General features: G+C 40.8%; 1 protein-coding gene across 3 annotated transcripts in view; it reads right to left on the bottom strand.

The window, feature by feature from the left end:
* The window catches only part of Psd3 (pleckstrin and Sec7 domain containing 3), a 372,681-nt gene that overhangs the window by 249,388 nt on the left and 101,103 nt on the right, over positions 1-22,190 (bottom strand). For 2 of the 3 annotated variants that reach the window (XM_041674594.1, XM_041674595.1), the window contains 2 exons: positions 14,118-15,201; positions 9,908-10,312 (listed from right to left, as the gene is read on the bottom strand). In XM_041674594.1, the coding sequence (XP_041530528.1) occupies positions 9,908-10,312; positions 14,118-15,201 (1,489 nt within the window). Of the gene's footprint in view, positions 1-9,907; positions 10,313-10,770; positions 10,917-14,117; positions 15,202-22,190 lie in introns of those variants that run through there. The other variant, XM_041674597.1, reaches the window with a different exon arrangement.

Raw genomic sequence — 22,190 nt, 5'->3', positions numbered from 1 at the left:
GTGTGAGTACACACTGCTACACACTGACTCCACAGTGACATTCTCCCAGAAGGCCACTGGATCCCCTGGGGGCTGCCTGTGGGACAAGAACTTGAAAGCAGTTTATGGAGTCCGGCCCCTCTTCCCAGCCCTTCCTTCTACCAGGCAGCTTCCCTCCAACAGACCTGCTTCAAAAGTCCAGACCCAGTGAAGTCACACATGACCTCACAAACCTCCCACTTAACTCTTTAAAAGCCAGCGGAGAGCTAGTAACAGGGAGAAACAGTAGAGATGTGTTTTGTTTTGTTTTTTAAGCATAATTCGGGTGGTTGCTGTTAATGGGTGTGTGTGTTCAGTCAACATCATTCTAAAATAAAATACTCGAGCACCGTCTTTTATATAAAAGTGCCAAGGTTTTAGAAGTACTATGTTAAGAAGACAGACTTTCTAATAGTTCACATACTCGGACTGAACTAGCCTACAAAACAGATTTAGTTCATTTATTAAGCCATGAGATACACTTTGGTGGCTGGTGTTTTTTTCTATTTTCATTCTAGCTTTATTTCTGTTTTCCTGCAATCATATTGTGAAAATATTTATTGCCCTTCTGCTCAAATTCCTCTTTAGTCAGCCACAAGTGGACAAGTCTACAGCCACAGTTGTCAGACTCCGACAGCAACTGCCACAAAAGCATCAGCAGGAGAAAAGGGACAGGAGTAATTGAGCAATCTGATCCAGACACAGCCTCCAGACTCAACTAATGGATACCAGAGTCTATCAAAGCTCCTAAAGGGAAAGGGGACTAAGATGGCTACAATGTTTTCTTTGCCTATTTTTCGTTTCATCTAGGCTACTTTGTTAAGGTAGGAAGAGGAGGAAGAACTAAGAGTTATCTTATAAACAAAAACACGTAAAATTACATACACACAAAATCTAGTCTGCATTTTCAAGAGTGATTCGCCAAAAAAGTTATATTATCCATATATCCATTTTTATTCCTAACTAAACACCAAGGTCTAGAGAAACATTCCCATGTTTACACAGGAAGCTGTGTGTTATGTAAGAGTAAGTGCACATTACCATGCTATCAGAGATAACAAAAATACTCCTATAAGAAAACAGAAACAGAAATATAATGCATTCTTATAATGACTACTTCATATCAATTAATTGGTATATTAGGGCTTTAAAGTAAACAAATGCATTACAAACGTTGAGAAAAAACAGTGATATCACAGGAAACAGATGTTATCTCATATACAGTCTAAGCTCATGTGAAAAGACACGACTTACTGTTGATAGACACGTGGACAATAGGAATGATAAACACACCAGTTACCCTGCCTGGAGAGGAAATGAGGTGAGCTCCAGGCACTATGCTTTCTCTCCTAAGCTGAAGGGTGAAGCTATAGGCTTATTATTTTCTTACTTCTTATTTTCTGCCCTGGTGGGCATGCCTACAAAATATTACCTAACTTGGAGAAGCTCTCCTGTGTGATGACTTCATTTTTTAAGAGAAGCAGCACCTGTTCAGGATGGAGATTAACAAATAGGAAAAGAAGTTTCGTTCTTGACTCCCCGTTGCTAAAATTTAAGCAATGGCTGATTCTACCAGTCTCCATGTCTGTCTCTCCGTCTGTCTCCCTTTACCCCTCCCTATCTTTCCCACCCTGTCTCCTACCCCAACAACCAGTCCCACATATCCACCTCTGGCAAAGCCTACCTCAAAAACCAACAGTTCCAGGACACTGTCTGTGACACCACATGGCAACCACCTGGCCAGGGCCTCAGCCTAGCTGCCGAAGCCCAGCACTAGAGCTATGTGTGAAGCAGCTGAGAACAGCTGCTCCTTCAGTTCCTGACTCAATGAAAACCAGTGTCCAATGCATTCCCACTTCACCAGAGGTTCTTCGGGGCCCCAAGTGAGACCTGAGAAGTAAGTATACCGCCTAGTAGGTGACATATCTAAGTGACTGCCAAGTGAAAGGCACTTCTAAGACTTTGTTTCACAGTATAATTCATTTATTCAATACCTCTTCTCCTCTCTAGCCTAAAGACTAGAATATTAATCTTGGCAAGAAAATGTCACAGTGTTTGTGTTAAGCTGAGGTTATTAGAGTATTTAAAAGATAATAAAAAAGTGCTATTATTTACCTCCAAGACTTAGAATTATTATTACACATATACAATATAACACCATCTTAACGCAGTCCATTCACCTGGGATGACTTTGAGAACAATGGTAAAGATAATGCAAACACTATTATTACTGACTATATAAACTTTGAAGACTCACAACATTTTAGTAAATTGTTAACTCATGCCATATTGTTAATATGTCATCTCAAATAAAAAAAGTTAGAATAAAAAAACCAAGTTAAAAATCCACACACTTCACTATTAAACATATTAGTCAGCTTTCCACCACTGTGAAAAAAAATGCCCTGGATGCGGTGGCCACTAAGTGTTTTGGATGCTGAACATGAAAGCACTGCTGAGAACTAGTGCCAAGTCAACAACAACTCTTAATTTCTGTCTGCAGAAAACTTATGACATCCAAAGGAAGAAAGGAATTAGTGTGTGGGGGAGTGAGGGGTTGGGTAAAATGCTAAATATATGCCCATTTGAAGTCAGGTTTACATTTAGTCAAATAAAATAAAAATAATTCTCAGATTAGTTCATTTTTTTTATTGTATTGTATGTGTTATATGTAATATGTATGAGGTCACATAGGGGATGACCAATATATGTAAGTCAGAGGACAGGTTTTTAGAGGGGGTTCCCTCCTCCCATCTTCCCATGGGTTCCAGCAGGCATCTTTACCCACTGAGTCAGCTCACCAGGTCCCAGAGAACTATTTCTTCAAAGACACTCCATATGTTCTCCCCTCCCACCACCAAGCATGGGTGCGGGATGTCTAGTTTTGTAGATATGGCATTGCAGGAGCTCTGATGAAAGAATCTCATTGCTTCCTCTGGCCGTTAAATATTGCACTGGTGGGCAAGTGCCCCACTCAGTCAGCATCAGAGAAGCCTCCTCCTGCAGAGGATGGGAACAACAAATACAGAGACCCACAGCTGGAACACTCAGCCCTAAGTGGCTGTCTTCACCAAATCCCTCCCCTCAGGGCTCAGGAAACACTGAGGAAGAGGAAAAAGAGTGTTTTGCTCTCAGAAGACTGTAAAATATGAAGTCATCTTTCCTGAAAGAGAAAAATTCCTATTCTGCCTTTTTAAGCATCTCTGCCCCAAAGGGTTCCTTTTTCAGTACCAAGATACACTTAAGCCATATGCGGGGATGGCACAGCTAATCTATGAGAATCTGGTGAGTGTTCAGAAGCATCTTTGAATCAAGGAAAATATAAATTACCTTTTGCGTCTTTAAAGTCGCAGCTGCTGGTGTTGCTACCCTTCAGCTAGAAGGCTTTATCATGGACTCCATCAAGCATCATGGGAATGTCTTAGACCATTGCTACTGTCTGGGAGAACTGGTTTAGGATTAAGTCATCTGTTGGTACTGTTCCTTAGCTCATTGTGCCTCTGTGTCAGCACTAAGGGGTAGACAGGTTGCTCTTTGCAGACCAACTGAAGGCAACTATAAAGGCCTGTTTCGAGCTGAAGACTGCAAACACCAAAGTGCTTTTCTCGATATTTATCTAGTACACTCATGCAGAAATCCCTGACAGAATCTGTACAAAGCAGAAAGTTACAAGTTCATGTTTTTTCTAGAAAGATGCACCAACATTCTCAGCTTTCCACTTTTTGATTTTTTGAGGAAGTATCTCATGTAGGCTAGGATAGGTGAGCCTTGAACTCACTATGTAGTTGAGACTGGTCTTAAACTCCTCTTGTATACTGGGACGATACATGTACCATCTCTATGTATTTTGTTTGGGAAGCTAATTAATTCTGGATTTGAGTAGTAACATCTATTAGATTAGTTTAGAAAGTAAAAATCTTCATCAGCAAACAATAAAAAATATTGCCCTGAGGTGTAGACAAAGAATTGTTATAGCATCTCAACCCAGTGAAATGTTAAACATTGAAGTTTTTCATTTAAAGCCACAACTCTTTGTCAGAACTTCTACCTCCACATCTTTATCATCTGAAGTTGTATTTCATAAAAGACATCCAAGGAACCATCATCTCAACTCTCAAACCAAAATCTGCAAAGCCCTTGTAAATCCACTTTGTATAAAGAACTAAGGATACACAATGTTCTACTATGTGAAGGTTCTACTATGTGAAGCCTTCCTCACTCATCCCTCTCCCATTGAAAACTACAAATCACGGGATGGGTGATTCCAACATCTCTCCAGCGACTTTTCAATCCTACATGCCACCAGGCCTTCATTAATGGCTAACCATTGCACTTCTCAAATGCAACATGTTTGAAGCTGAACTTGGGGAGGCGACTCCTACAAATACTGGTTCTGTCCTTAACTAGACACGGTAATTTCTGAACTCAGGGAGTTATCCATGCTTGAAATCTAAGGTCACTTTGACCAACCCCACCTGCCCCATACTGAAACACTGTTCCCATCTTTGTGCATTTTTTCTTTACCAAGATTTTTTCTTATCTATTTTCCTATGATTCTTCAGACAGTTACTCAGACCACTGTATAAGCCATGAACAGGCCAAAACTAGCACTCGGCAAATTCATACACCAAAAGTAAATAGGTGGTAAGGACAGCTCCACTTTACCAACAAGGAATCAGGTTCAATAAACAAAGAGCTGCCCAAGATTAAACAGCCATAAATCCCGAGTTTATGGCCCACCCTCCAGCCCCACCCCACTAATCCTTAGTACAGGACAGCAGTGTCCGGGAAGTCCTGCTGACAGCTCTGAGGCTGAAGGCAGCTAGAGGCTATTGAGGAGCAGCCGGTGACTCTTCAGGCCTACTCTTCTAGTCGTGACCTCACTCACTGAGCTAAGCATCTGACACTATTAGCCACTTGACTGTCCTTTCCTGGTTCCCGTCTCCTTCATGTCATTTGTTACCTCTTCCTTTACAATAGTTAACTATCAATTTCATTTCCCACTTTGGCGAGATTCCTAGACCCTTACAAACAATGCATATTCACATCTACTAAATAACTAACAATATATACACCCCTGCTAAATAACTAAGAGTCTAAATTGGCTTGACTGACTGAACTCTACGGGAACCCTCAAGCTGTAAACTATGTAACTTCACCACCACAACCACTGAGAAGGTTGGGAAGAGAAAAAGGAGAAGGTCCTTTTCTGCAGAAAAAGCTTCAGACCATTGAAACTGTAGGAGGTTACTGGAGGCACATCCACGTACCACTATACCAGGAAGCAGCTGCCTGTCCTACTCCTAGTGACAGATGAGAAGGCCCGAGTCCCAGAAGCCTCCTGAGACACTAAATAAAACTAAAACTGTACTCTATCACCACATAAACAAACACACACTGCATTATTTCATTCTCCTACTTCAATAATTATGCATATTAAGATTCATTTCAGCTTTTAATCAAATTGGGACGCTAATTTTTTAATTAGACTTTAACCAATTTCTTTATCACTGCTATTTCAAGTTACATCTTCCCAAGCAGAAAGGCACTAAGGAAAGAAAAAAGGTTACAGAAGAGAGAGCGTAGCACTCCATTTGAGAGCAAGGAGGACGAGGGGCAAGAAGAAGGGAAAAAAGAAGAAACCCACAAAAATCCACTTCAGGATACTGAACAGGAAAGCACTTCCCTCAGGCATATCAGCTGCTCACAGATGCAATTCACCTCCTCTGCCGAACTCCTATCCTGAGAGAAAATCTAAGAAGCTGAGATGTAAAACATATTTTCCACATAGCAAAGCATATTTTAAAGGCAGTCTCTTATAGTTGGGAGCATCAGAAAAGAAGTTGCTGACAGATTCCTGTATTTGCTCTCTCTCTGCCTCTGTCCAAAGGAGCTCAACAGAAAAGGAGATTATTCACCATGGCTCTCGGTGACAATGACATTTGTGTTTTGGGGTCTTCAGGTCAGACAGAACTTACAGGTTAGAGTTGTGGTCCTCGGCTGATAGGCCAGCGAGAGAGAAACACCCAGACACAAAGGCACCCATGGGGACATGTGTGACTTTATGTCTCTAATTATCCTTTCTAATTCTGGAGCCATGTGACTGGACTTCACAGAGCACTGCGGGAACCCTGGGGGCCTGAGGCTCCCCAGCTGGACCACTAAGGGAGGGGATGCTACTCTTTTGCATTAAAAATATTGCATTATGTAGCAGGGCGAGGTGAGCTATTTCCTGCTGTCAGGCAGCTCCCTAGTCAGCAGACAGTCAGAGCATCCTTGGTGAATTTAACTATTCCTGTGCAAACTGAATCCAGGGTCTCAGCAGACTTATTTATATATAACACTTTTAAATACATATAGTCTCAAACAATGAATCTTCCCAGCTAAACATTGGAATATGACAGATCTAAGGAATTCTCTTTTTTTTTTTTTTTTGACATGTGGTAGAGTAGCAGGGAAATGCCATCTCCTCCTGCTACCAAAACTGAAAGAGGAAAGGAAACTTTTTACAGTGACCACCGCCAAACAAAACAATTTCCCTAACACACACACACACACACACACACACACCGCCAAACAAAACAATTTCCCTAACACACACACACACACACACACACACACACACACACACCACCAAACAAAACAATTTTCCTAACACACACACACACACCGCCAAACAAAACAATTTCCCTAACACACACACACACACACCGCCAAACAAAACAATTTCCCTAACACACACACCGCCAAACAAAACAATTTCCCTAACACACACACACACCTTTTAGAGATGCAGCGTAGGATCTTTCTATGCTCAAATCACTGTCAAATATTGCCACCGAAATGAGCTTTAATGAGAAAGTAAAGACACATATTGAAACCAGAGAGAATTTAAAAATATATCTAGGCAATACCGAAACAAATACATTTTATTGGGTTCAAAATACTTGATACTGTTCTAGAATCTACCATGAAATCATTATCAAGGATGCCCATGATTTAAGGATCAGTTTGGCAGAACTCAGTGAAGCACGGACTCTGGAGCCCATCACTTTGGACAGTGTTCAGTATGCCACCTGACATGGGTGATCTTGATCAAGTTACTTAACAGCTCTGTGCCTCAGTTTCTTTGTCTGATAAAAGACATTATTAGCTCCTTTCCTTCTCCCACTTTATGAGAATTAAGCATCATATCTTTATTAAATAAATAACAGCTTGGTCTACGTGTGATATAAAAGCATATTATGAGAGTGGCTACAATACACTTGAAATATTTTCTACTAGCTGACCACTAATACTTTATGCAAAAAGAAAAAGTCAAGAAGACTGGGCCTGTTTCCTCAACTAGTCTATCAGATATCAAAGAAACAAGTTCAGTAGGAAACTCAACTGTTATGTCCCTTCTTTTGTGACTTTTTGGAGTTCACTTTAGCCAGTGTGGCCAGACCTCCACAGCTCATGAGCAAGAAAGAGAAAGGGAAGCTAACGCAGATGGAATGCCAGGTCTGTGTTTTATGTTTTCTCTATCTTCTTCTGTAAATATCAAATTTATTAGTCAAGTTGGAGAAGGTTCTTTTCCTTGAATTCTACCCTTTGACCCTCATGCTTGGTTCAAAGAAGTCACTTAGGTTAACTGGAATTCTGTAGTAGGCTCAATACCTATCTGCTTCCATACTCTGTAGGGGTTGTTCTGATGAAGAAGCAATTTTGACAGGCTGCTCATTTGGCCGCTTCAAAATTTCACAGAAATGCATTTATTAAGGACTTGGTTACTATCTCCTCAAATTATGACCATTTGTAATAAACACACACACACACACACACACACACACACCACCACCACATCGTACAAACAACACTAACAACAAAAACAGTTTAACAACCAGTTTAGTATAAGTTCTTGAAAATGGACCAATTCAGACATCTGTCTGTACAGAAAGACTAGAGAACATAAAGGAAATAATCGTTCTATGAAAGTAGTAATCATAGAAAAGGCCTGAAAGTACAGGACAGAGAAAACACTCATCTTGAAACCAGGCCCAGATTCAGGCACTACCAAGTCACATGGCTTTGGGTAATTCCCCAGCCAAACCAGGACGCCAATTTGTTGTTGTTATTGTTGTTGTAACTAATGTTCAATATGGTCCTTTCAAGTTGTAAAACTTTATCATCACCTTGAGCCCACTCAAAGAACACTGAACAAAGTGTTCTCAGATACTTCTTTTTTTGCACTAGGATTTGGTCTTTTTGCCCTAGGCAGGTGACCCAGCTGAAATTTTACCTCTGCCCAACAGATGGCATTATTTAATCTGACATAGGAATACACGAGGAACTAGTCCAGTATTCCCAGCACTCAATTCTGCCCATACTAAGGATTGGGGCCTGGGCTTGACAATTTTGTCTATTTCACACAAGCCAGAGTTCCCTGGAAGGAGGGAAGCTCAGGTGAGGAATGGCATCCCTAAGATCTGGCAGTAGGGTGTTTTCTTAATTAGTGATTGGTGGGGGAGGGCCTAGCCCATTGTAGGTGGTGCCACCATCCCTATTGGTGGTCCTGGAAACAAGCCAGTAAGTACCCCCCCCCCAGCCTCTACATGAGTTCCTGCCTCCAGGTTCCTGCCCTGCCTTTGCCTTTGATGATGAACTGTTACATGGAACTGTGAATAAACCCTTTCCTCCCCAATTGCTTTCAGTCATTGTGTTTTCAGCACGGCCACAGTCACCCTAATTAAGATAGCACCTATACTGCCAAGTGATTATTATCTCTTCCATGAGTGGGCACAGAGGCTACAAAGGAAGTAGCCTTTCATTCTCATCTTCTGGGCTGCCCACTGGCTCTACCCTGCTACCTTCACTGCCACCTTTCCTTTGGCTTCTGTGGCAGAGGTCACAGCCCGAACCAGCTTAGCTCTTCACCTGATTGTATCTGCAATATAAACAACTCCATATGCCCCAGGAAGTTGGGCTGGAGGTACAGTGAACTATTTTGCACACGTGTTCTACAGCGTGGTACTTCTGAGATTCTGTGTCTCATCTGTCATCCTTGTCTCCCCATGACTCTAGTCACCACCACCTATTCCACAGGAGAACACAACTACAGTAGTGAACGGTGCTGCTTCTGAATTTGTCCCTCCAAAGAACCATGAAACCATGCTTCCAACACGAGGCAGACTGTTGGAAAAGACAGCTTTCCTGGAAACCTGCAATGTGAACAGACTTTTAAAGAGACCAGCATTGACATATTGACATTTCTCATATACCTTTAAAATGCTTGTTCTCATTTAACCTTCTGAACACCACCATCTCCAGATATATATATATATATATATACCATATTTCAAAACGAAATTCATAAAACTTAGAAGGTATAGCTTTCCCTTCCTCTGACAGAGATGTTAAATGCCAGACAGAGGAACTGATGAGGCAGGCAAAAACAGGAGAAATGATAGATATCTGTAAGTAGACATAAATAATGGACCCTCCCAAAGTTGTCATTTTATATCAAGATGGACGTCAGCGTTCCCAGAGAGAGCAAATCCTTGCCAGTGTGAAACAAAGGCTTCCTCCGTAGCACCAGCACTGCCTGCAGTGAGCAGCACCAGCCCGAACACCAACAGTGCCCATTCACATGCAGAAAGCCAGGAAAGGCCCCAGCTTGCCAATCCGACAAACCCTAGGGTGTAATTGTCATTCTCTTCAATGCCAAACTTCCCTTTACTCACAACATTTGCTTACATCGACAGAAACTAACCAAATTCATTTAAAGTACATACTAAATTCATTTAAAATTTCTCAAAGAGAGATTACTTCTAAAAACAAAAACAAACAAACCAAAAAACCAAAAACCAAAAAAAGAAAAGCATGAAGTCAAGGAGACCGGCACCATTACCTTCCCCAGAAGGCAATCTCTTGAGGGCCTTTCGTGTAGACAGAGTTAGCAGAGTCATGCAGTCCCAGTCCATTGGTGATCCCCGGAGAATAGCCCATCACTATCCCGCCATCTGCTGACACACTCAGGACATCCTGACGTCCTCCCACAGAGGTCCTCTCCAAGAACTGGCCGCCTTCTTTAATGCGCTGCTGGATCATAGGAGTCAGCGGCATTTCAAAGCTAAAATAGCTGTCAGGCTCTGAGTACAGCGTCTCCAGCGACTCTGCACTGTAGTATAAGGAGGTGCTGTCCAGGATGGTTTCAAACTGGCTGCTGTACACATCAGTGGAGTCCTCCATATACCCGGGCCCGAGAATATCATCCTCTCCTCCTCCCCTAAGGTGCTCCTCTTGTTCGAGAAACCTGGAAAATTAGTAAAAGTGAAAATTTTCAGTATTAAGTTAGTTTTTTTTTTCCTCTTCAATTTCTTGCCTTCAACCAACCATATTAAAAAGACAGTGTTGTATAAATGTAACTGTTATATCCATTAAACTTACGGCTTAATAACATATTTGGGGAAAAGGATATGAAACCTACTCAGGTTAAAGTACTTTCTCTTGATTATTTTATATGTATGATGTATGCATGCGCCACATGCATTTCTGGAGCCCACAAAAGTTAGAAAGGGGCATCAGATCCCCTGAACCTGGAGTTATGGATGGCTGTGGACCTCTACGTGAGTACTGGGAATTGAACCCAGGTCCTCTGTAAGAACAAGTGCTCTTAACTACTAAGCTAAATCTCCAACCCAAGGTTAAAATATTAACACACATATCACTAATCTGTAAATAATTTAATAAAGTTGCAGACTAGTTTCCTACATCTTTAATAGTGCATCCTTGGAAAAAAAATAGTAATTTTCTTTTCAACCAGCCATGTCCAGATCATGTAACTATCATCATTAATTATAAGAAAAGCATATAAGTATCATGTAAACTTGATACAGTAAACAATCCGTAAAAATGCACTGCACTCTCCCTGGCCACTTCCTGGTTTGAGTGAGACCGGCAGCTCTGGGGAAGGAAGCTGTCTGAATCCAGCTGCTGCCCTCTGCTGACATAAAGCAGAACTGCAGAGACTTTAGGCTCGCAGCAAGGAGTAATCAGTCCATTTCTAAAGCGCTGACAATAGTTGTGCTCTTCCCTGGAGAGGACTATGTCTCTGGACCTTAGTATTCCTGAGTTGCCTTTAGTGCTTTGGGGAGGGTTAAGGTCTCCTGGTCTTCTCCACCCCTGCTCCTGTCCACATTAACATGTCTATTGTTGCCCTTGTTCAGCTCATGCTTAATGCAGTCAGGTTCATGAGATGTTCTGGGTGTACCTTGACATTCCTACCGATGAGTCATCCAGTACCATATGAGGTCAACAATGATACATACAAGTAACATTATATAGACTGACCAGTCGTATTTATGTATTTAGAAATATCCATGTATATCCCATATATGCAACATATATGCATCTAAGAACAATTAATTTATTTAAAAAGAGACTGGATTTCAAAGAGAGCAAGGAAGGGTACATAGGAGGGTTTGGAGAGGGGAAAGGGAAGAGGAAGTTATCTTCTTAAAAAAGGAATTTTTTAAAAAAAGCTGATAAACATGGCATTTGTAAAGACAACCACAATCATAAAAAGCTAGATACAACTTGGACATGAATATGAAGGAGTGTGGAGTCAATGTTGGCATACAGATGTGAAGAATTAATATCCAGGATGGTCTTCAAATATTAAGATGAACATTCAGACAACTTAGACAAGTCAGTGGTCAGAGCAGCAAGTCAACAGTTAGAAAACACAGGACTTATTTATAGCAGCGTTGCCTACTTGCTATGCAAGTTTAGGTGACTTTACTTGACCTCTCTGCACCTCTGGTTCCTATAAACAGGAAATAAAGCAGAAATAAGAAGTATCTATTAAATGTCTCATAAATGATTCTTAGGTGTTACCAGAATCCACACTCAATGGTATGACGGTCTTTGTTGGCATTAACTTATTGTAATTCCACTGTGTACCAAATAATTTTCCGGGCTTATACCTCTTAAACTTTTTCATTGGTCTTTAAACAAAACAAAGATCCTGTACAGACCTCATTGCCCATTTTCTGTCTGGCTAACTGCCTCAGTTCTCAAGTCTCACTTAATTAGCGTGTTTACAGAAAGATCTTATCCAAGCTGCCACCTGAACCAGTCTCTTTCTTTCCACTCCAGTCTATCTCTCCAGTAGATCTCCGTTCTTTTCCCTTCACAGTACCTAGAAAGTGCTTATGTGGTCAATTTGTATATTTAGCACGAAAGTCCACAGACCAGGGATCTCATATACTTTCCCCAGTCTTATGTGCAGCACCAAACAGGGTCAGGGACACAACAAGCAACTTGAATACATTTCTAGTCAAAAAAGAAAGGGAAGGAAAGGGTGTGGGAGCAATGGATGGCTAGTCCAAACAGCACTGAAAGTGCACATTTCACAGGGATGTAAAGACAACAGCCATTTAGCAAGGCTACCTTTCATAGAAGTCTAGGGGTTTTGTGATCCTAAATGGTCACCCAAAAGGAACATTATCTTAAATGGAAAAGACATATACATACACACATAAAACACACACACACACACACACACACACACACACACTCCTTTAGCATATTTTTAGCATATAAACCAGTGATTCTCAACCTTCCTAAAGCTGCAGCCCTTTGGTACAGTTCCTCATGCTGTGGTGACCTCCAACCATAAAACTATTTTTGTAACTACATCATAACTGCAATTTTGCTACTGTTATGAATCATAATGTAAATGCCTGGCTTTTCCAATGGTCTTGGGTGGCCCCTGTGACAGGTTGAGAACCACTGAGATAAACGATAACATGTGTTATGAAGACCGACAGAAGAAAAGAAGGCTCGCATCAAAGTACATTAGCACAGGACACAACAAACGACTTGTCATAACAATGGTCAGGCATGATCAAAGGCACTGAAGAATGATACCGTGCCTTCATATAACCAAGCTCTGAGGTGGCGCAGATGACAGAAACAGAGAAGGTCAGAAAATACCAGGACATGTAAAGTTTACTTAGCTAGGCCACACATCAGAACGCATGCCATTTGTGAAAAGAAGGAATTGGTCTGTGCTATCATGGAACAAGTGAACTGGAGTCTAGTCTACCTCTGACCTGAGATGGCCCCTCAAGCCCACGCCTCTCTGTGCACACAGGAAAGCAGCCTGCACTGTAGGCTGCATGCATGCTGCGCTGCACACTCTATGCAGTACACTTCCTCTTCCTCAGAGGAAGGTACAGATGGGCTGCCATCACCACACAGGACATGTCAGTAGTCTTTCGTGTTAAAAGCACATCGGCGAGGGTTATTGTTCCTGGTCTCTTCAGCATTGTTCCCCTGGTCCTTGTCTAACAGACAGCTTTATTACATGCTGACTTCTCTGTCTTAGAAACGCCTAGATCAAATCCTTTCTCTTCCATTCTGTGACAACAAGGGCAAGAAGTATGGCAGCCCTTCCATTTATGCATAGGGATGCATTGACACTGATATGAAACCAGACTATAACAATTCCTAAATATGCCATTCTGATACACGCATACCTATGATAAAGTTACTGCGTATTAGCCTGTAGGGATAGGTCCCGCCCCTTGGGGGGTGTGTTCGCCTTGGGCTAATGTCTGCCTATAAATTTGGCGAGCGTGCTCCCAGCCATCACTTCTGCTTTCCTGGTCTCCGCTGGAACGGTGGTTCTGTAAGTCTATTTCTACATTAAAGCTATAGATACATATTTTTTTACAATCTGTCTGCATTTGTTTACGCCATTATATTTTGGCGCCCAACGTGGGGCTCGAACCCACAACCCTGAGATTAAGAGTCTCATGCTCTACCACTGAGCTAGCCGGGCAGGCGGCCAGGGTGCTGGGAACACAGCCCCGCCGCCCGTATTAGTACATTAGCCATAGTAAGAGATTTAATAATCATAACAAATGGAACAACCGCAACAATACGCTGTAATAAAAGCTATGTAAAACATGAATTATCAATTTCTAGAAATCTCCATTTAATAATTTTGAATGTCACAGTTGACTCCAGGTAGCACAGTGGCTGCAGGCACGGACAGTAATTTTCTAAGGCCTGGTCCAGGCATCACAAAGCATAGCAACTCTACCGCTCACCTTTCTTTATCTCCCTGAATGTCAAGGTTCTTCTCAAGGTGTTCTTTGCTTTCCCTCAGGAAGACTTCATCCTCTCCACTCTCACCAAGAGGCACAGGGGACAATGTCCCTATGCTCGTGCCAGGCCTTGCTGAAGGAACTTTCCAGGTTTCATCCCAGACATTCCCAACTAAATTAACAGAATTGCTGCACAAACCAGCAGCTGAGCTGTAATGGCTTGGCCCTTGGGCAAGGTCCTTGCTCATAGGAGAAGCTGTCCTTTCTGGTATTGTCTCAGTGCCTACAGGATGCTGGGTCTCCGCCTTCTCTCCTGTCCACAAAATCTCTACTCCTTGAAACTCTACATGTTTGATCCGGCCTTGACGTCCCATGAAGTTACCGGAATCACATCCTCTAGGGTGCTCCCTTATGAGATCAGATCTCTGATCTTTCAGAACATCAACTCTGTCCACAGGGTTATGGCTCCCTCTTGAGCTCCGCAGGGAGGACACAGGACATACTGGCTCCTGTATACAGAGAGGCCCTTGTCTCCTGTAATTAGTTATCTGCGACAGTTCTGCCTGAGCTTCTTCTGGTAAGAGTGCAGTGAGATCCTCCTGGATGTTCAACGAAACATCTGTTGGTACTTCCACTGGAAGAGGTAAATCCGGTGATTTTCCTGGGCCAGCAGGGAATGTTCTATGGACTCTCTGTGGCTTACGACTGGTAGCACTCAGCTCTTTATCCACCTGCTGAACTGAAAAATCAGCATCTTTGTCCAGTACCTTTGTAGCCTGAAATGTTCCTGAAGCTATTCTGGCTTCTGTAGCTTTCAGAGCAGAAATTAAAGAGTCAATAGGTTGTAAACTTTGTTCCTGAGGGTGACACTGAGAGGCATCATTTGGTCCTTCGGTAACACTGTTGAGCACAGAGTCTTGTCCAGCAAGAAGGTGGACTGCCTGCTGCTCTGGCGAGCAGCATGGCAGAGACTTTGCATCAAGGTCTAGAGAGGCTTTAAGGCCTTCTCCTCCTTCTTCCATGGTCCCATATTCTGGAAATTCGTTTGTGACAGCTGGTGGCAGTAAAGTGCTTCCTCCATGATCACCTAAGAATGGAACAGAATGGAAACATGACATCAGAGTCTACTGCATATTAATAAATACCATGCATGCTAGGTTCTTAATAATTGTTTACTATTTCCTTCTGTTCATCCCTGTAACACACACTTAGTATAACCTGCAGTGGTCCCTTCTATTCAGCCTACATAAACATCACAGAAGTTTCTACGTAGGAGGAGGCAGTCTAATGACTTACACCATATTAATCCTACTTCTCAGGAAATCCCAGAGATGAGACTGTAGTAACTCAGTTCCTTCATACGTACAAATATTAAAATTATGGCAAGTATCATTATCCAAATACCACTGGTGAAATAATAAATATTGATGTGGGGCAGCCTTACAAATAAGCCATGACATCTGAGAGTAGACCTCAGAAAAGGCAGTATTTACTTCAACTCCATGAAGATTTTCCAGCTAGAAGTCTGTTCCTTCCTGTCACTGTCTAGGGACAGAGACATTTGTAAACTTCCCTGAAGAGTGACAGCGAAGAGGAAACACACGCTGATAAGGGTTTTTAGGGTTTCGACTGTGTAATTATTTTGCTTTTTTTTTTTTTTGATTTTTCAAGAGAGGGTTTCTCTGTGTAATAGCCTTTCTTGACTGTCTTAGAACTCACTCTGTAGACCAGGCTGACCTTGAACCTTGAACTCACAGACATCCACCTGCCTCTGCCTCCCAAATGCTGGGATTAAAGGCATGCACCACCATCACTTTATTTATTTACTTAATTGATAAATAAAAGTTATATAAATTTTTCAATATAATTTGACATCTATATCATTGTGGAATAACTAAATTAACCTTACATACTGGATATAGATATAGATATAGATATATATATATAATGCTAAAAATACTTAAAATCTACTCTTTCAGTAATTTCAAGTACTCATTAACTGTAGTCACTATATTGTAAAAGAAATTTCTTGGATTTATTTCAAACTGAACTTGTGTATTCACTGAGGGATATCTTCATAATCCCCCCAACATTGTCCCCAGGCTGACGGCCACCATTTTACCTTTTGTTCCATGAGTGCAACATTTTGAGAGTCCACATATAAGGCTACCAACTGCATAAAATTTAATTGTATCATATGATAAATTCCAGTATATAAAGCAAGGGAAAATGTGTAACTAGAATATTTATTACAATCAATAAAATTTATATTTCCCTATTAAAATGAGACCCAATATCAGTCAGTAAGACCTGAGGATAGGAAAATTCCGATACATGAAACCTTTAAATCAAAGTTTTTACAGGTAATAACTTAGGTCAGAATCCAACCTCCCTCTGAACTTGGCTTTTGTTACAGCATCAGGAAAATCCTCATCTATGGTATACTAACTTCTGTTTTATGAAAGAGAACTTTTGCTATTTACCAGCCGCTGCAGAGCTACAAGCTTCCTCTTTAGAAAACAGTTAACGAATATCTGACTATACACACATGAGTAGCACGAAAGACCTGGCCGGGGCATTAACAAAATGGAGTAACTTGAGAGCATGTGTTACTACAACATATAGTATTCCCTGCAGACTAAAATTTGGCAAACAGTATTCATGAGCATATATGTAGTTTTGTATTCCACCTTGATCAATATGAAATATATTTCCAACATTAAGTTTAAATTAAATAGTATATAATCTCAGGCACATCCTTGAAGTACTTACAGATTCTCATGATAAAACTAGTAAGACATACATACTTTCCTAACCCTGAAAGGAAGCAACTTTCCAAACCTTGGTTTTGGAAAGGAAGACAGCTAAACAATTGGATTGACATTTTAATTGTTTTCAATAGAGAATACAGATGTGGCCTCTAAGTGTTTATATTTATATGCAAAGTAAAATGCTACTCTCTGACCTAATTACGAGAACCCTGTCTGCAAAGAACAGGGGTACATGCAGAGGTAGATGGCTGCCCAGGTGGTGAGAAGTGACACTTGACTGCTTAGCCCTAGAGGGGACATTTATACTACCCCCTCTAAGGTTCAGGAATCTTTGCAGAAGAGAGGCAACAATAGGCTTAGGTGCCAAAAGACAGGGAAAGGGATAAAAACTGCTGCCATCTGGGCACATCATAATATCACAGTAGCTGTGCCCCTCTGCAATAGTTTACACAAGACTGGGCCTCTCAACAGTCAATCATGGATAAGGGAACAGGACTTCTTGGCCTAACCCTGCCTGATCAGTTATTGGCTACTGATGGATTCTGGGATGGGGCAGTCACTGTCTTCGGTTGTAGACCCAATGAGAAGCCCACCAGGCTCAACAGATAGTTCCAAACCCAAGGCCACACAAATGATCCCGGTTAAACTCAAAGCAACAGCAAAACAAAAACAACATGAATATGGAAAAGGAACCTTAAGAAAGGAGTAATAGGGTGGGAGACTGATGAGAAGGTGGGGCTATAACAATCAGAATGCACCTTACACATGTATGAAATTGTCAGAGAAAAAAAAATTCAATAAACATTATAAATTTTAGCTGTGCATGCTAGGACAGCAAAAGTAGAAGAATCACAGTGAGTTCAAGGCCAGGCTGGTCTTCATGGCAAGTTCCAGGCCAGTCGGGAAAAGATAGTAGAACCTGTCTTTAAAAAACAAACAACCGGGCTGGAGAGATGGCTCAGAGGATAAGAGCACTGGCTGCTCTTCCAGAGGTCCTGAGTTCAATTCCCAGCAACCACATGGTGGCTCACAACCATCTGTACTGAGATCTGGCACCCTCCTCTGGCGTGCGGGCAGAATGTTGTATACATAATAAATAAATAAATCAAAAAAAAAAAAACAAACAACCCCCAAAATGCTATATTTTTAAAAATAATATAGTCGGACTTTTGAATTTTCCCTTTTGATATTATGTAGTTTTAAATATAGTCATAAAATTATGCAATAATTGCCACTTTATCATCCTCTATAAAATAAATCCCCATATCCATTAACAATTACTTTTCACTGTGATTTCTCCTCTGTCCCTACTAAGTGCCAGCCTTTATCTCTATGGACATAAGTATTCTGAGCACTGCATATAAGCACATTCATACAATATTGGTGTTTTCTTCTCACTTATGCCACAACAACACTGTGTTCAGGAAGATTCAAGATGCAATATGAGTCAGAATTTTATTACACTGTTTCATCAAATTTCATTTAATTACATAGAATAAGACATTTTCTTTATTCACTCATTAACTAACAAATATTTGGGGGTTGTTTCCCTTTTGGCTATTATATATAACAAATTTATACATAAGTTTCTGTATCAACATATATATTTTAAGTTCTCATGGTTAAGAGTGGAATTTATGGTCAGCTGCTGAATGTATTTCTCACATTTTAAGAAGGTGTGCACGGGCTTTCCAGGACAACTGGACATGTTGTTCTGCTGCCAGTGTGTCCAGGTTCTCCTGGTTCTGTGTTTGAGCATAGAGAGTTCCCTAAAGGTGTAAAGTGACCTTTACCGTGCTTCTGATAGCTCTGCTGACTACTGATATAGAACATCTTGTCATGTGTTTGTCATCTGGACGACTTCTTTAAAGACCTGTCTGTCCAGATCTTTTATCCATTTTACAATTGCTATGCCTTTTTATTATTTAATTATAAAAATTCTTCTAAACATCTTACGAGTTGTCTTTTTACTTGATTGGTAGCATCTTTTGAGTTACAAAAGTTTATAATTTTAATGAAGGTCTAACTTACCTGTTTTTCTCTGGTTACTTATCTTTTCGTCATATGTAACAAATCACTATTTTATCCAAGGTTAAAAAGATAAAATCCCAATTTATTTTAATAGCTTTTCTAAGGCTAGCTATTTTGGGTTAATCTTTGTGTAAAGATGGATTCAAGTTCATTCTGTCGCATGTGGACATCTAGCTGTCCTGGTGCTATGTGCTCGCAAAGATGACCCTCCCTGTTCATTTCATTGCCTTGATGTCTTCATGACACACAGCCGACCAACACTGTAAAGCTGTATTGCAACTCTGCACCCTATCTCACTGAGCTGGATCTTCATGCCAGCACACCACTGTCTTGACCACTGCTGCTCTGCAATAGATAAAGTGTGGAACTGGGGGAGTCCCCCAACTCTGTTCTCCCTTTTCTAGACTGCTCTGGCCACTCTGGGTCCCTTATATTTCCTATATAAATTTTAGGATTAACCTACCAGACAGTTGGGATTTTTAACAAGAATAGCAATTAATTAATAGTGCACTGTATTCTTAGCCATATTACTATTACATGAGCTGTCCTCCCTTTATTTCATCAGCAATAGTTTTATGAATAAGTTTTAATTATCTTATTAGTTTTATTTTATTCCTACTGACAATACCGAGTGGATTTCTAAAAACTACATTTCTGAACTGTGCATTCCTACTGAAGTACATTGGGGTGCTATTACTACTCTCACAGTCAACTACCTTGCTAACCTTGTGGCTCAGATCTCATAGTATTTTATACATTTATTGAGGTTTTCTACATGAATTACCTTGTTGTCTGTGAGTAGAGAGATTTGCATCTTTCCAGTCCCAACCTATCTTTTCTTTATAGTCTCTCAGCTCCCCTTCCAATGGTAGCTCGTTGCTTCTAAACTGAAGTACAGTGTCAGACACCATACCTTGAAAAGGTTTTAATTCTTGTATATACTGGAAGTAAAGTGAACCACATGGCCATTCTGAACTTTATGCACTGTCCTTTGCCTTTGTTTAATGTCTTTTTTTACTTGACACATTTCTTCTCATCTCAAATGATCATGTTATTTTTACCCTTCCAGATCTAACTCCAGTTCACTACTTTTAATTAAACCTTTCTTTGATAACCAACTCTTGAAAGAAAGAAAGCACTTTCCTTCACTGGAAATGCCAACAGAACTTTAGCTGTTCACATACATGAAACCAGAAGCATAGTGTTAACTCACATTTTAGGGTTCAAACAGCTACGACTTTTAAAGATGCATTATTTTATTTGTATATATATGCGTGAGTATCTGCTATATTTGTTTGAGTGCCCCCATCCCCTGGGAGCTGCAGAGGCAGTTGTGAGTCCTCCAACATTGCTGCTGAGATCCAAACAGTTCCTCTAGAGAGGCAGAGGGGTTTTTAAACAATGAGCCATTTCTCTATCTTCTAAACAGCTATAATTTTTAATCTACCATGAAGTATTTTAAGAAATTCTACCATAGGGATACCAAAGTCATACACATATTAAAATCCACTATGTGAAATCCATTCAGAAGAACAAAGAAGTGTTAGCTGACATCTTCTGGAAGCCTACTTTGTCCTAACAGCTTAGCTTTCCATCTATAACAAGCATGCAAATAAGCACTGGCCCAGGGAAGTAACAAGAGAAATAGAGAAATGGGCTCTCAAAAAATATGGTAAGTCCTTCTCCACAATTGCAGGAGATTTATCAAAATGTCATTCAGAAAGAAAAAGGAAAAACATCAAGTGTAGGAAAGGCTTGTGATGCTTGACACAACTTGGCCATTGGTCCAAGGAAATGAGAAAGTAGAAAGAAGGATCCTGCAGGACTCCTTGCAGGCTCTACTACTCCATAAGCTCTCCTGGTCTAAGCTTACTTTCTAGAAAGATCTGGTTTAAGAAGTTTCATTTACCTTTCAGTAAGTAAAGACTGGCACAAACAGTCAAGGGCAAATAATAGTCTAGGGGGCCAAGGAGCTAACAGAGATGTGCAAACAGTCCAAACAGAGCAGCCTCCAACCAGAGACAAGACCGAGTCTTCAGCTTCACCGGCAAAAATTGGTGGGGAAGATTCAAATGCCACTAAGTAGTGAGGTCACTGCTTTTAATAGCAGTAAAGTTAACAAAAATAGTAAAACAAACATTCTTCTATCTGGAGTAGTTTCTACAGACAAACTACTTTCATGGGCACCACACAGAGCCCTTCAGAGGACAGTCACAAGACATAGCAGGTCTTCCATGCAAAGGAAGGAGCCTTTGCTGTCACACTGCAAGAGCTGCTTCCTTTTGTTGTTGGTATTTCTCGTCACCAGTGCCATTAACAACAAACAAAACACTGCAAAATATTAATCCTGACCTTTATCATGGAATCTTGTATTTATCCCATGGAAGTAATTCCTGTGGAAATCATTATATTTCTATGATTATCTCTTAAAAGGAAAGAAAGAAAATAAGCAAATTTTTATTTTATTTTAAGGTTTTGCTTTGTTTCTCTGCTTCCTTTCGAAACATTGCCCCAGTTTTCGGTACTCGTTCACTCACTCAGCAAACCTTTCTACCTATAACCTGCTATGTGACAAACAGGAAATCCAAAAGCACACTGTAGGACATGAAGTTTGCATCTGAGGAAAAAAGAGACATGAGTGGCAAGTGAAAGATGCCCAAGGGGAGAAAGAATGGCCATAAACAGACTCAGGATAATCAAAGGCTTGAGCAAAAGTAGAGGTGAGGGCATGAGGCAGAGCACATGCACCAGGGACTGGGTCGAAACAAAAACAGCAGAGCTGCTACCCATCAGGGTGTTTTACTTCATCTCGCTTCCTCTGAACCTAACTGGTTTCCACATATCCCACCAAAGCCACTGCTGCCCTCATCTACCTGCTATGGACTGTCTCTCCCAAATTAAACTGTGCCCATCCCCAGTCTGATACTCACATAAGACCCCAATCAACATTTCTTTCGGCAGAAAGCCTTACTGAATTAGTTCTGCCCAAATCTGACATGGGGATTGGCTAACTATTAAAAAGAACTCTAGCGCTTACCTGAATATAAACCACATACTCACAGACCTGGAGTAGCAGGTGCATGGTTTAACTGCACTTCTTTTTCCCTCTTAGAAGAATGTAAATGTAGTCTAAAATATATGTAGGAGAGAAGTGAATGGAAGAGAAGTTTCACTCGCTGAAAAGCTACACTAGGAGGAAATTTTATTTCACTCAAAGTTTTCTATCTGAAATCTTACCTACTACCTTTATATTTGGCAAGGCTTCCAATAAATT

This window comes from Microtus oregoni, unplaced genomic scaffold (genome assembly GCF_018167655.1).
Source record: "Microtus oregoni isolate MIOR12 unplaced genomic scaffold, Mior012 000025F_ref0000491, whole genome shotgun sequence".
Lineage (NCBI taxonomy): Eukaryota > Metazoa > Chordata > Mammalia > Rodentia > Cricetidae > Microtus > Microtus oregoni.
The sequence above is the reverse complement of the archived record's forward strand: the minus strand, read 5'-3'. Positions and strand labels throughout refer to the sequence as shown.